Source organism: Aptenodytes forsteri, unplaced genomic scaffold (assembly GCF_000699145.1).
Source record: "Aptenodytes forsteri isolate BGI_AS27 unplaced genomic scaffold, ASM69914v1 Scaffold172, whole genome shotgun sequence".
NCBI classification, from domain to species: domain Eukaryota; kingdom Metazoa; phylum Chordata; class Aves; order Sphenisciformes; family Spheniscidae; genus Aptenodytes; species Aptenodytes forsteri.
In genome coordinates this window covers 13,866,256-13,879,031 of record NW_008795018.1, presented here as the reverse complement: position 1 = coordinate 13,879,031, position 12,776 = coordinate 13,866,256, and the positions used below count along the sequence as shown (strand labels likewise).

General features: G+C 37.2%; 1 protein-coding gene across 1 annotated transcript in view; it reads right to left on the bottom strand.

Moving 5' to 3' along the window:
- Window positions 1-572: 572 nt before the first annotated feature.
- Window positions 573-12,776, bottom strand: part of SLC39A12 (solute carrier family 39 member 12) — a 34,779-nt gene continuing 22,575 nt past the window's right edge. Inside the window, exons 10-13 of the mRNA XM_019471103.1 lie at window positions 11,352-11,415; window positions 7,476-7,634; window positions 5,876-6,063; window positions 573-701 (exon numbers count right to left, since the gene is read on the bottom strand). Of these exons, the coding sequence (XP_019326648.1) occupies window positions 573-701; window positions 5,876-6,063; window positions 7,476-7,634; window positions 11,352-11,415 (540 nt within the window). The remainder of the gene's footprint in view (window positions 702-5,875; window positions 6,064-7,475; window positions 7,635-11,351; window positions 11,416-12,776) is intronic.

Here is a 12,776-nt window from a genome sequence, read left to right as displayed (position 1 = left end):
TAATGCAGATACTACAATCAGATTGCTGTATGCCATTTAACAGTTTAGTTTTGCTATACTTTTTAGTTTTATAGAAATACATTTATTCTTTGTACTAAGAGGCAACAAACTTTTCTGCTTCAAATTATTCAACTATGGTTAGTCCACTTTAATTATTGCATATAAAAGTGTTTTATTCTTTTCTTCAATCAGACTGAGAGAGATCACTTAGAGCATTCAACTAGAACAGCCTCAATAAAAACTAATCAAAAGCTCCTGTGAGTCTGAGCATGGGATCTGGTAAACTCAGTAACAAATAAAACATAATTCTAAACATTCATGTTTACAAAAAAAATTACAAAGTCTGAACAATAAGTTAATAAAGGGAAATAGTTATCTACTGTTCAGATATAAAAATCCCAGCAACTTAATTTATATAACACTATAGCAGACATGACAAAATTGTGAATAATGCTATCCACTGTCATAAGTGGTACTTCAAGATTTCCAACAGAAAACTTATATTTTAATTTTCTGTTCATATAGCCAAAACCACTGTCATAAGTGGTACTTCAAGATTTCCAACAGAAAACTTATATTTTAATTTTCTGTTCATATATAGCCAAAAGTAAGAGGCAAAGCCAGCCTAATAGTAATCCAAGGTTCTGTAGGAGAAACATCAACCAGGGTCGCCGTGTCTGAATGTGAGTCATTTCAGGAAGGTAAAAAAAGAATAAGACACCAGAATGAGAGCCAGATATATTCATTTCTGGGAAAAAAAGTCTTATGGGAAAACAAGGCAAACTTCATTTAAAAAAACTTTCAAAATGCTGAGTTTCTGAATATAGCTATTAATCTGCAGCATGTTCTGTACATCGTAACAACACTGATCTTGACAGTGAAATATTTAAATTAATCAAACTCTACCCATTTTGGTTCTTTTACTAGCACCGACAAGAATTATAAATGAGATTCCAATATCTGTTAACTTCTCGATAGTTTTTAGTAATTTTATACAGCTGTCTGTAAGGAAATGCTTATTTAGTAAAATTAGTGATTCCCTTTTGCGGGAATAAACTAGTTTGAGATTTTTTGTTTCAGTACTATATATAGGGTCAATTCTGCTCTTACTGAAATTACTGGCAACACTCCTATTTACTTGGGCTTTAGTAAACATACAAATAGAAAACAGGATTTTTTAAACATGCTTGAAAAAATTATGTTTAATATTTTTCTCTGTGAGTTTTAAATCAAGTTAAAAGCTACTTAGATTGACCTTCCACCCTATATGGTCTCTTTTATCACAGTTTTAAATAAAATGTATGTCTCAACAGAGCCTGTGAAAATGATGCCTCAGGCTCAGACTCTCTCAGTATTTATGCGTTATGTATTATAGACACCAGGGGAGACACTAATGACTGCTGATCATTTCACGTCAACTTTGGAAATAAATACAGAGCAATGGCCTGGTACTGACCTTTGGTTTTGGTTGGGGTTTTTTTGTCTATTTGTTGTGAACTTCAAAACAAGAGCGAGTGGTCCTGGCACTCTCCCATCACGTTGCCTTCCTGCTCCACTCACAGCCTGTGCTTGAATGAAGCTACTCGTTTCCTCTGCTCTTTAGAGCCTCCTCACAGGAGCTGTAACTGCATCAGCCACTGGGAGACAGTGGAGTGGTGCTGACCAAGGAAGCTAACAGGGTATGTTTACATCTATTTGCTATGCTCGTCCTTCCCTCTGTCAGAGGGGGGTCTCTGGGTCTGCTTCTCCTGCACTCTTCTTTCTCTGGAAGTTGGCATGGGCCCAAAAGAAAACTATAGTGAAAAATCTGCCTCCACTTTAAAGTTTTGCATAAAAATAACAGGCAAACCCAAAGGTCCTTGATCTTTGCAACAACTAGACAGTGGTTTAAATTATGGTACAAATTTGTGTCTTAGAAACCCATGTAGTTACATTTAATTTGTATTTAAGGATCATCAGAAACATTTAATCTAAAGCCAATGTAAACACCTCAAAGTTCTGATGTAAATCAAAATCTGAACTGACAGCTTGTAAGTGTTCGGAGCACGTGGGTTTTGTTTTGTATATAAGTAAAAACTGTTAATTAAGACCTAGGCCTGAATCCAAGGTTCCAGTCTAGACCTTTGTTCTTTCTAATTTATCCTTATAATCAGTCTATTTTGTCTTCTTCCCCAGCGCATGAGTGAACAAGTTCTCTAAATAGGAAACTTTTTCCCCTCCCACTGCAAAAGCTAGTATTTGCTCTTATAGCTGTCAGTGCCAATTTATGAGTTACACACACGGACAGTAGGTTCCTAAGAAAGTTTTAAAAAGGAATTCTCAGCAGGTAGTACCCTTCCTATGTCCCATGCACATCTCTGCTCCCTCCACCTAGCCTATGTGCATGTTATCAAGCGCACAGACCATTTCTATAGCCTTACCTAGTGTGACATCCCTGCTTCTCTTTGAAAATAAAAGCTGATTGCTGACACAGTATCAGCCATTGTTCCCCAACTCTCTCTGAACTCGCCTATACACAAATGTGTGTGGTACAGCAGAGAAATGCTTGTTGTTTGGGAAGCGTAAGCCTATTCAACTGGCAGATGCAAAGCACTTCACAAATTAAGGGAAGATAGCACCGCACCCAAGCTGTTGGATGCCATCACACTTACTAATGCTTGAAGTCTGTTGGAGGTAAAAGAGTTACTGTTAATCAAGGGACTACTCTATTCCCACTCCAGCTCATGTTTTCATCATGAGCACACAAAAGATATAAAGAATTAGGAAGCAGCATGCTGAAAGAAGGCATGAGGGGCTCTCAGCCATGTGCTGGCTAAACAAGACTTCTACCAACCCGGGACATATATGGCACGACTGCTGCACTGCTACAGTCTGATAAATCACTTTAAAAATACTCCTTTATCTCCAAAATCAGAAAGATTTTTAAGGTTAGTCAGAGGAAACGTCAGTTAGTTGCCTCAAGGAGTGGTTGGCTAGCTCCTATTTCTTGTCTTATCCCTATTGTCTTTCTTGCTTCTATCTCCCTCCTTTCAAATTAGACAGTAAGTCTTTCTGGTCGGGAACTATATAAACCAATAGGATCTGTACAATCAGAAATGATGTCCCAGTCCTTGGGGTTTAATACAATGCATGTGATTTCATAAATACTTATCCATAATGATTACTTCATAGATACTCATTTAAGAGGCTGATACAGGATTTTAAAGTTTGTTTCCCAAGAGGAAAAGGGGACATGTTTTGTCAAAGAAACAATTCATTAGGAGTGAGTTGGTCTGTTCTATTCCATATATTGGTGTCTCAAGTTTCAATTCAGATTAAAGGTATGTTAAAGAAAAGGTATGTTATTAATTAAAAGATCTTTGGAAATAGTGCAAAGTTATGATTGTACTCATGACCTCTAAACAGATATCAAGTACAAAAAATCTCACTGTACTGCTCATAAAAAGCTGTTTTTCAGGGGATTTAATTTTGGTTAAACAACAACTAAACCCACAATATTACAGGTGTTTACTCACATGCATATCTTGAAGCAACAAACAATTTACGTTGCAATATTACACCTGTGCATACACATTTGCAAGACAAAGTACTCCTCCCTTCACTTTCCCCAACTACCGGGAAGATGAAGTTTTGCAGAATTCCTTGGTGAAAAATGATGAAGGATATAAATAATTTTATCTTTCGTCCTTTTCCTTAGATTTCTAAAATGATTAGTCTACCCTGCTTGTTAATGGAGCTAGAATGCCATTTGTAGAAATGAAAAAACTTTAATTAACCACAGAAGTAGTTTCGTGCAACCTTGACTGAGGTGGCCGTCTCACAGTGCTGTCCTGTCAATGAACCTCCACTTCATACCCCTCAATGTTCCTCAATGCGGACACCAGCGAGGCTGTTCAGTTTTATTTAACTGCTGCTCTCTGAACTCCTGCTCTGACAAGCACATGAATATGTGAAAGCCCATAAAACGAATACTGAAAGTTACAGTTAAGCTTTGTACACCATTAAGTATTTGTACACCATTGGCAGGAACACTGATGATTGCTATTTGTAGATGAGAATGCAGCAGAGAATAGAAGTTATTTCTGTGCAGAAAGTTAAAAAATACGTAAAGCATGGCTGATCTTCTTTTGAGATGTACTATGCAAACATATGAAACTTTTCAGATCTATAGATTCCTGCATTTTTTTAAATAAAATAATCCCTGTGATATTCAACACTTGCACTTCTGACAAACACAGGTGAGCAACCCAACGGCAGTTCTTTTGACAAAATGCAGAGAAAGGCTAATTGGAATCCTATTCGTAAAAGGGAGGTGAGAGAAATAAGATCCTCCCCTCTCTGTCCCTTCTTTCTCCTCTTCACCTCAAGAACAAGATTATGGTGACAAGCTGAGAACAGGGGAAAACATGTCCCTGTCTCTGCCTGGAACGGTGTCATCTCTTGGGATTTACAGCTGGCACATTGCTTTGAAGACTCAGGGAAAAACAGGTGTTGTTCTAGGAGCTTGTGAATCCCTGATGGATGCTGATCCTACACTACAGGAAAAATATGCCTAAATCATTCTTAGCCACATTAATAAAACCATGCCTATTGAGTAGGTAGGCAGCCTCACTTCCAAATTTCTTTGTGTCAGAACAAGATGCAACTTGGTACACAGTGTTCTTGTCTGTTATTTACCACCTCAGTCAGGACTGTTGACACATCCACAATCCTAAGGCAGTTCTCTCATCAGCTCTTAGGAGCACTTTATGTTCACTTTGCTTTTGTTACAGTAGCAAAAATAGACTAAAATACACCCAAGGTCTAAGGTCAATTATTACAAGTAGATTTTTAAATAGGTTATAATACTGGCATGGCATATCAGGTTTAAAGCATTATGCTTGAACCTGGTAAATGATATCTCAGGCATGAGGTGGGGGGTGGTAGTGAACACAACAGAGGCAGCCAGGCTTGGGAAAAACACAGTAATAATTTATGAAGAGGCAGACCTCTTTTTTTTTCCCTCTTGATCTAATCACTCAAAATATTCCGTCTTTGTTCAGAAGCTTGCAAGCAACTTTACATTAACATGCGTTGGTTAAAGAGCCGTGTGACAAAGCTGGCAAGGTAATTAAGTTCTGCAGTGTTACAAGTGTAACAGTTAGCCATCTCTTCAATAAATGATGTGGCCTGAGGCATTTGCATGAGTTATGATTTCACCACATTCTTCCACAGTCCTTAGACCTTCCTCCTACTGTATATCTTCACACTTTATTTTTTTATAGTCAGATCATTGCTGTTGAACTGGGAGTATGAAAAATGTTGGGCAAATATGAAGAAGTTGAGGCAATCTGATGGGTTTTTAATTGCTTAAGGGCTCATCCAAACCTCCCTGAGATAGAAAGGCTGGCCAGGAAGAGCACAGGATAAGCATCTTGCATTTTAGTTCAGAAACAGCAAATTCATGTTAAAACAATGGATGAAAACTATATAAAGAAAAGGGCAGTAAAAAGAAAAAAAGTAAACAACTTCTTCAAGATTTTAAAAAACCCTGCAGGTTCAAATGTTTCTTTATGTTGTATTAACTCTATCAGGCCTGAAAAATATATTGTTTATCTTTCCCCCTTTAAAAGTTCTTCATGCCTTCTCATATATTACCCTCTTAATGGTCTTTATTTGACCTTTTTATTACTAATTACACCTAGCATGGCAGTGACACGAAACAAAACCAGACTATTGTTCTAAGCACTGTACACACACAGGGCAGACAACATGCTCCTCCCAAGAAGCCTATGAACTCTTTTTCCTCCAAGTTCATCCACCTGCATTTGTCTGGCACTCATCTGTCATGTGGCTATGTTAAAAGGGAAATATAACAATAGACTGAAGTTCTCACCATTTCTGCTAAAGATAAATACAAGAACATTCCAGCTGTAACAGTAAAAATCCAGTTTTGAATGCATGGGTCAGTTGATACAGAAAGGCCAATATAAAGTCCTAAGAATGCTGTTAACGCACTTATGAAATTCATCAAAATTGCAATCTTCGTGGGGAGCCCTGTACTTAGCAGCACAGCAAAATCTCCTGCATAGAGAAAAAGACAGAAAATTTATTATTTAGCTGGTAAATGTATTTGTAAGGCTCTTGGTAATAAAACATGAAGGAAAATAATTAAGATATGCACAAAGATAGAGAATGATGGAGGACTGCCCTTAGATTTCTGTAGAATTAGTTATAAACTCATCCTGTGTGAAAAAAACAAAACCAAAAAACTCATATTGACTTGTATTTGTTTAGCTGTTCCTAAAGATAGCATACAGTATAGAGGAGCGGCTTTCTGTTAGTTCTCGATGTTCTGTGACATTTCCAACTTGGATACATGCAAAAGTGAAGTCACATGCTTTCCCAGAGTTTCTAAATCTTTCTCGACTGGGAACTTGCCAGTTCAAATCATGTGCGTGTATTTGCAGCATGGTCCTTGAGTGTTTTACAGGTGCTGCAAGTCAGAAGAACATATGCCAGTCTGATTCCAGTTTCAGTTCAATTCCACTGATTTCAGACATAATTAACTTTGGTAAATTGTACATCAGAATCCCATCACAGATTTTTCTTCTAAAATAAATTATTTCATAACAGGTCCACAGTAAAAGATTTTAAAAATTCTTCTCTGTGAGTGTAGAAATGCCACTTTGACACTGGGGAACTACTGCCCCAGAATTAAGAAGGTCTGTCTTTGGAGTTAACTGTTCAGTATTTTGGTAATTTCTTTGCTATGCAGACAAGAGTTACCAGTTTTACAGCAATTCCCTATCCCACCTTTTTGTTGGGGGAAGTTCTCTACATAGACAGCAGTTGAAATCTTCAGTCATTTAAGAATAGAAATGAGAATCTGCTGTTCTCATCTCAAACTTGCCAGCTTATATATGTTTATCAACACACTGTCAGGAACAACTTCAGCTGTACTGAAAGATTTACCACAAGGAGATAATTGAGGGCAATGTTCAATAGAACAATCTTCCTGTCCTGCCTGCTAGTAAAATGGGTCATATATCTTCTTTTATTATCTTGTTATTCTTGACTAGCAGCAGGAATGAGGGTAGCATGAGGAATACATTGTTAAATGGCTCTGCTGCATATTAAAACTCTTGGATAGCCCCTTGTGTCAGGCATGCCCATTATGCCCACATGGCTCTTGCTCACTATTTTTTGTGTCTGCACACATGAGAATAACGGGTCACTCTTGACCTGATGGCATTTACATTTGGAGAAGGTGAGATGGGATGGCATCCAATAATGAGGGCAGATGCCTCCCCTCCTTTTTGTGAAGGGAAAAGAGAAGAAAACAGCCTCATTATATATCCATCTCACACATTAATGTTATAGTTCATGATGCTATAAGCAAGAAGAATTTCCACTAATGTCATACAGGAAAGAATTCTCTGGGAAACCTGGAATTACAAAGCCAATCAGGAAAAATACATATACATATTTCTTACCCATTTCATGAGGAATTTCATGGCATAAAATAGCAATAGTCGTTGTCACACCTGTTTCTGTTGAGGACGAGAATGCTGCTCCTATTACCAAGCCATCAGCAAAATTGTGAAGACTGTCACCCACCAGAACCATTATTGCTAACAAGCTAATTTTCTTACCTAGGAAAAAACAAACAAACAAACAAACAAACAAAAAAGCCCAGAAGTTTTAACACAAACAGATATTGTCATTTTTGCTATGTTACAAATTATTTGGGGTTTTTCACATACAACATTATGAAAAGTCATCATAATCAGAGGACAACAGTGTTTATCTGTTTTGTTCTTGCTGTTATGCTTCTTTCAATACACTTGTAACGAAAAAGTAGGTTGTAAAATAATTCAGAGATGCAAATACCAGGAAGTAGCTTCTTTATTTTTACTTGGTCAACTATTAGACAAAAACTTAGAGTTTGGTTTGACTCCAGTCTCATGATATGTCCTAAAGTTTTCCACTAATCTTTCCTTGGTTGCTGAAATTCACACAAGTTTTCTTGCATTCTAGATGTTTTTTTTTCTTAAAAGGTGGGCGTTTTTCCACTGTCACTCATGGAATTGCACAGCTATAATGAAGATGAATATTTAGTCTCATGCAGCTGATCATTTTAATACTGTAAAGCATGTTACTACTGAGTAATATTTTCAGGGCTGTTTTTTATGAGATTATATTACAGTGAAAGATAGAGATGAAAGGCAACAAGCCTCAGAGTATCACTATTAGCACAGTGTTACAGCACGCTCATTTCCAACTTTTGTTCCAATCAATTAATGGCCGTTATGCTCATAGTGCTCCTGTCTGCAGCATCACTCATGGATGCAGATGGCTGTTTTTCTTTCCCATATTGTTCTGTGACCTTGCTTTAGTGTGGAACAGTACATTGGATGTTCATGATCAGGTATCTGACATGAGAGGAAAGGTGCTACTAGTGATAAAAGTACTGAAATCAAGCTAGAGGATTAGGGACAGTCTCTCCGTCCAGCCTGTAACCTGGACAGCCATGTAGCATGCTGAATGGATTAATGCGGAGGGATTTTATGTCTTCAAGTAGCAATGAGGCTCCATACATAGGCTCAATGACTAGGCTTAGCAACATGTAATTGGCTCCCCTATCCTGTACTTTGTTTCATCCATTTTATCCACAATCTTACAATCATGACCTTCTAATACTTCTCAGGAAACTCATCCAGCTTCCCTCTACACAGTATGAACAGAACACTTTGCAAAAGGTTGCTTTTATGCCTGAAGAAGCAGGGTCATGATTTGGGGCCTAAACATCATGCATTTTCCTGACTTTTGTTGGCCCAACACAGACATAGTATGACAGTCTAAGGAGCTAACGTGGAGCTGCACAGAACTGTCTGAATATAGTTATTACAAGGTTTCACTTCAGTAATGTTTTTCCAGAGATGACCATTTTATAGTGATGGGGGAGATGTTTTTCTTACAGAAACTGGCTAGAACTGAAGTCTTCAGACTATTATAAAAAAAACACACAGCACATAAAAGCCCAACGACTGTATTCAGAAAATCCTCCCTAGTTGCCTGGGAGCTCTGCGGGTTCAGAAAACTTGGCAGGCTTGTTAGATTTTCCTGCCAGCTTACGGAGCCAGACGTGGATGTCCCCAGTTTGCACAGTTCTTTCTAAACACTATGGGCAGTTTATAATCAATAGTGCAGAGCATGAATTACATAGAAATAATAGATTGCTGCATTGCATTAAGTTTGTGATTTGCAATAAGCACTGGCAAGGATGAAATCATGGCCTGCCCTGAGATCTTATTACTCTGTTTTATCCAAGTATCTGATCGTTGAAGAAGATATACCATAGTTACTGGACTCACTCCAGTGTGTTGTCTATAATATAACATAGGGATCAGGTTAACATTATGGAGCAATTGCAAATGTAAGCTTTGTGAACTTACTTGACTGAAAGTTAAGAAGATACATATGTAAACAAATCTGAATGTTTATCTTAATTTACTTTCAGCCTATTTTAAAGCAACTTGGTTACTAGCAATTATCTCACCGCATTATATTGCTGCAACAGTAACTATTAACTATCAACTTATTACCCTAACTATTTCTACAAAGCCTCTTCTTCTTAAACAACCCTACATTTATTTTTGATAATTTTCTCTGCTTAAATAGGGAATCGGAACTCATAGAAAATTCTATTCCATAATTTTCATAAAGCTAATGGATGCAGGACTCCCATGATAGATTACGCTTTTTAGGCTTTGAATAAGAGTTTAAAGCAAACATTTATCCATAAATAGATCTTTTTTCCAGTGTTGTCATTACTCATACAGCAAAAATATTTCTAGCTAATGTAAAGTCTCACCAAGTATATCAAATATACTACTGTTTGATCTTTTCAGATATTGATAGAACAAGCGTGGATAAATGAGGAGAGGGCCAGTGAGACATCTTTTTCTTCCAGTAGCTTCTTGCTTTCTGAGTTACTCACTGGCTATCTAAGGTGACTGACTCCTCTCACAGTCCTACTTGACATGTGTTTACAGTGAAGTCTGGCATTTCTGGAGATGTCAGGCTTCTGTCTTAGAGCTGCAGATTCCATTCCATTTTGGGAAAAAAACACCTAAAAGTTTAGCTCAGTATCAAGGTACCCAGGCATGTTTATGCATTTAGCTATTCATAAGAACTGTGACAATACAAACTTTTGAAAATATGTATTCTCAAAAAAACCCTAAAACAAAACACTCCCCCTTCCCTACTATGGTTTCACTTAGTGATTTCTAATATAGAGGTAAAACTGAGGTATGAGGAAAAAATGGAACCAAAGAACATTACTGAAAACTATCCCTAATTTAGTTATACACCAAATTTAGTTATTTGGAACAAATAACATTGAGATCACTAGAAATTTGTTTGTGCTTAGAAGGTAGTGATGATTGAACAGAATGGAAACATCTAGAGATGGACTACATAGTCACACTGAAACTGGCACTGGATTGTGTACTGTGAGACTGAAGAAATGGAAATCCAGATTTCAAACGCCTCAGAAATGGAAATGAAGTCCACAAGAACAGAGAAGAATATTAAAAACCTGGAAGAAGATAATGACATTGTTAAAGAAATCAAACTGATGACGTGAAATCTGAGATCACAAAATAAAGGGGAGTTGAATATAGTAAATAAATTGATTTCAATTAAAATGTTATTCCCTCAGTTGAATGGCTGCAACTCTACTAAATTCACCAAGGTCACACAAGCACAGTCAAAGGCAGAGTTTGGTTTATGCTCTATTTCCCCGGTTTTTGGACTAAGCAGCAACAAAACAGAGAAGATAGGAATTACTTTGAAGCTCACTGAAGAAACCAGATTGTGCTAAAACTGAGAGCCATCGTGAGCCCATAATTCCATACATGTAATAAATCATTACTGGTTTAAAGAGACTATTGCTTTACTGTGTAAGAGAGGAAGGAAGCAGAACTATATTAGTATAGTGAGCCAACAAAACAATTGTTTCACTACCTTCAGAAATAAAAGCCGAAGCAAAGTTTACAATTATAAAAATCTGGTTTGTATTAAATTTTGAATATTTCCCTTTAATCAAATGCTTTAGAAAAATGGTTTGTAACAGTGAGTAAATAAATAGTAAAGCATGGACAGTGTAGGGTTAATGAACTTCACAATTACAGGGTTGGCAGCTGAAAAGGTCTTTAAGCAGAGATTAAATTATGTAGCCAAGCACCATCAGATGTGGTGATGTAGCACATAGCAAACGCAGAGCTAAGCCAGCTTCACACTTTTAATTCCATCTTAGGTCTGATGGCTTTTCCTGGTACTTGTCTAGTCTTTTTATTGATACTAACTTTTTTTGCTGATCGCCTTACTCTCTGGAGGAACTTCAGCAGACTCAGAATCTTCTGGGCTTCTCTATTTAAAAGCAAAGAAAATGGATCAGTGTTAAGGGGCTCTTCCAGCTGCTGCTATAAATACAGGAAAATATCAAATAAGTTCAAGCTTTTGGAATTAAAGATAGTCTGTTATTTGCATTGATATAATTAGAATTATTTATTGAGCACTGGTAGTGTGATTGGTACTGCAGAAACACATAAAAAAGACATCTCCCTTGCCCAGAAAAGATTACAGTCTAATTCAGGTAGGAAGAAAGACATCCCTAAGCACTGTTGTAACCCAAGAAAATCATGTTTCTGCTTGAATACACAAAAATCTGAGCCAAATGCAGAACTAAAAAGGACATTATAATTCAAATTGTATCTTTTGATTTTGTGATGACCGGATGATTGTCGTTTCTTGCTGGATAGGGTGCGTATAGGATTTCCAAAGAAAAATGGCTACACACCAGAGTCTCTTTGGAGTTCATGTTCTTCACAGTTACTCTGTGAAAACACAAGACTCAAAAAGATGATCATAGGTAGGTTTCACACCCTTTTAAAATACAAGGTTTTTTTCTTCAGGGTCGTACAGTCTCCAGTGCCTTGCCTTTTGGCCTTTAGTTAGGGCTTTGTCTTGGCATTAGGCATCACCGGCTGGGCGTAGCAGCACATGAGTACACTCCACTGCAATGAGTGAAATCTACCTTTATTTCAAGTGAAGAAAGAGACAGTATCTTTGTCCTCATCCTAGAGAGTTAATTTGATGCATCAGCCCTAATGTTTAATTAACAGAAACTGCAACTGTGGGGAGAGAAGGGAGAACATGAGGAATCTCTCTTCCCTTCTACCTCCCTGGGGCTTTTCTTTCTGACTAGAGAAATTATTAGAAATTTGTGCGAGGGTGAGATAAGCCAAAAAACTTGTTTGCTTGAAACTAGAAAAACTGAATTTATAATCACTGTCTTTTCTTTTTTTTGGCCAAAAAAGCATATTAAAGCTATTATGGCAGCTAGTGAAGAGTCAAGAGCAGCACGAAAGAGTGTTTTGTTAGGGACAGCAGCCACCACTCCAACAACTATAGCAGAGATGTGTACTGGCTGCAAAACAGGATATGTTTCTTGGCTGGTATTAGTTTGGTTGTGATGTGGGATATGTGCTGTAGAAGCATGAGGAGGGAAAGGAAAAGATTTGGTTTTTAAATTCTACATTTTAAAGGAAAAATAAAAGTCTCTAATTCCCATGATTGCAGCCAGTCATATGAATTCCAGTAATTGTTCCACTTCTCTTACAATATTTATTCACATGCCATTTCTTTGAACTCTGAGTCAAAACTGCAGGACTAATCACTGACCTGAAGGATTTATAAGCTTTTCTTAGTCAACCAGTGTTTGTCTTACT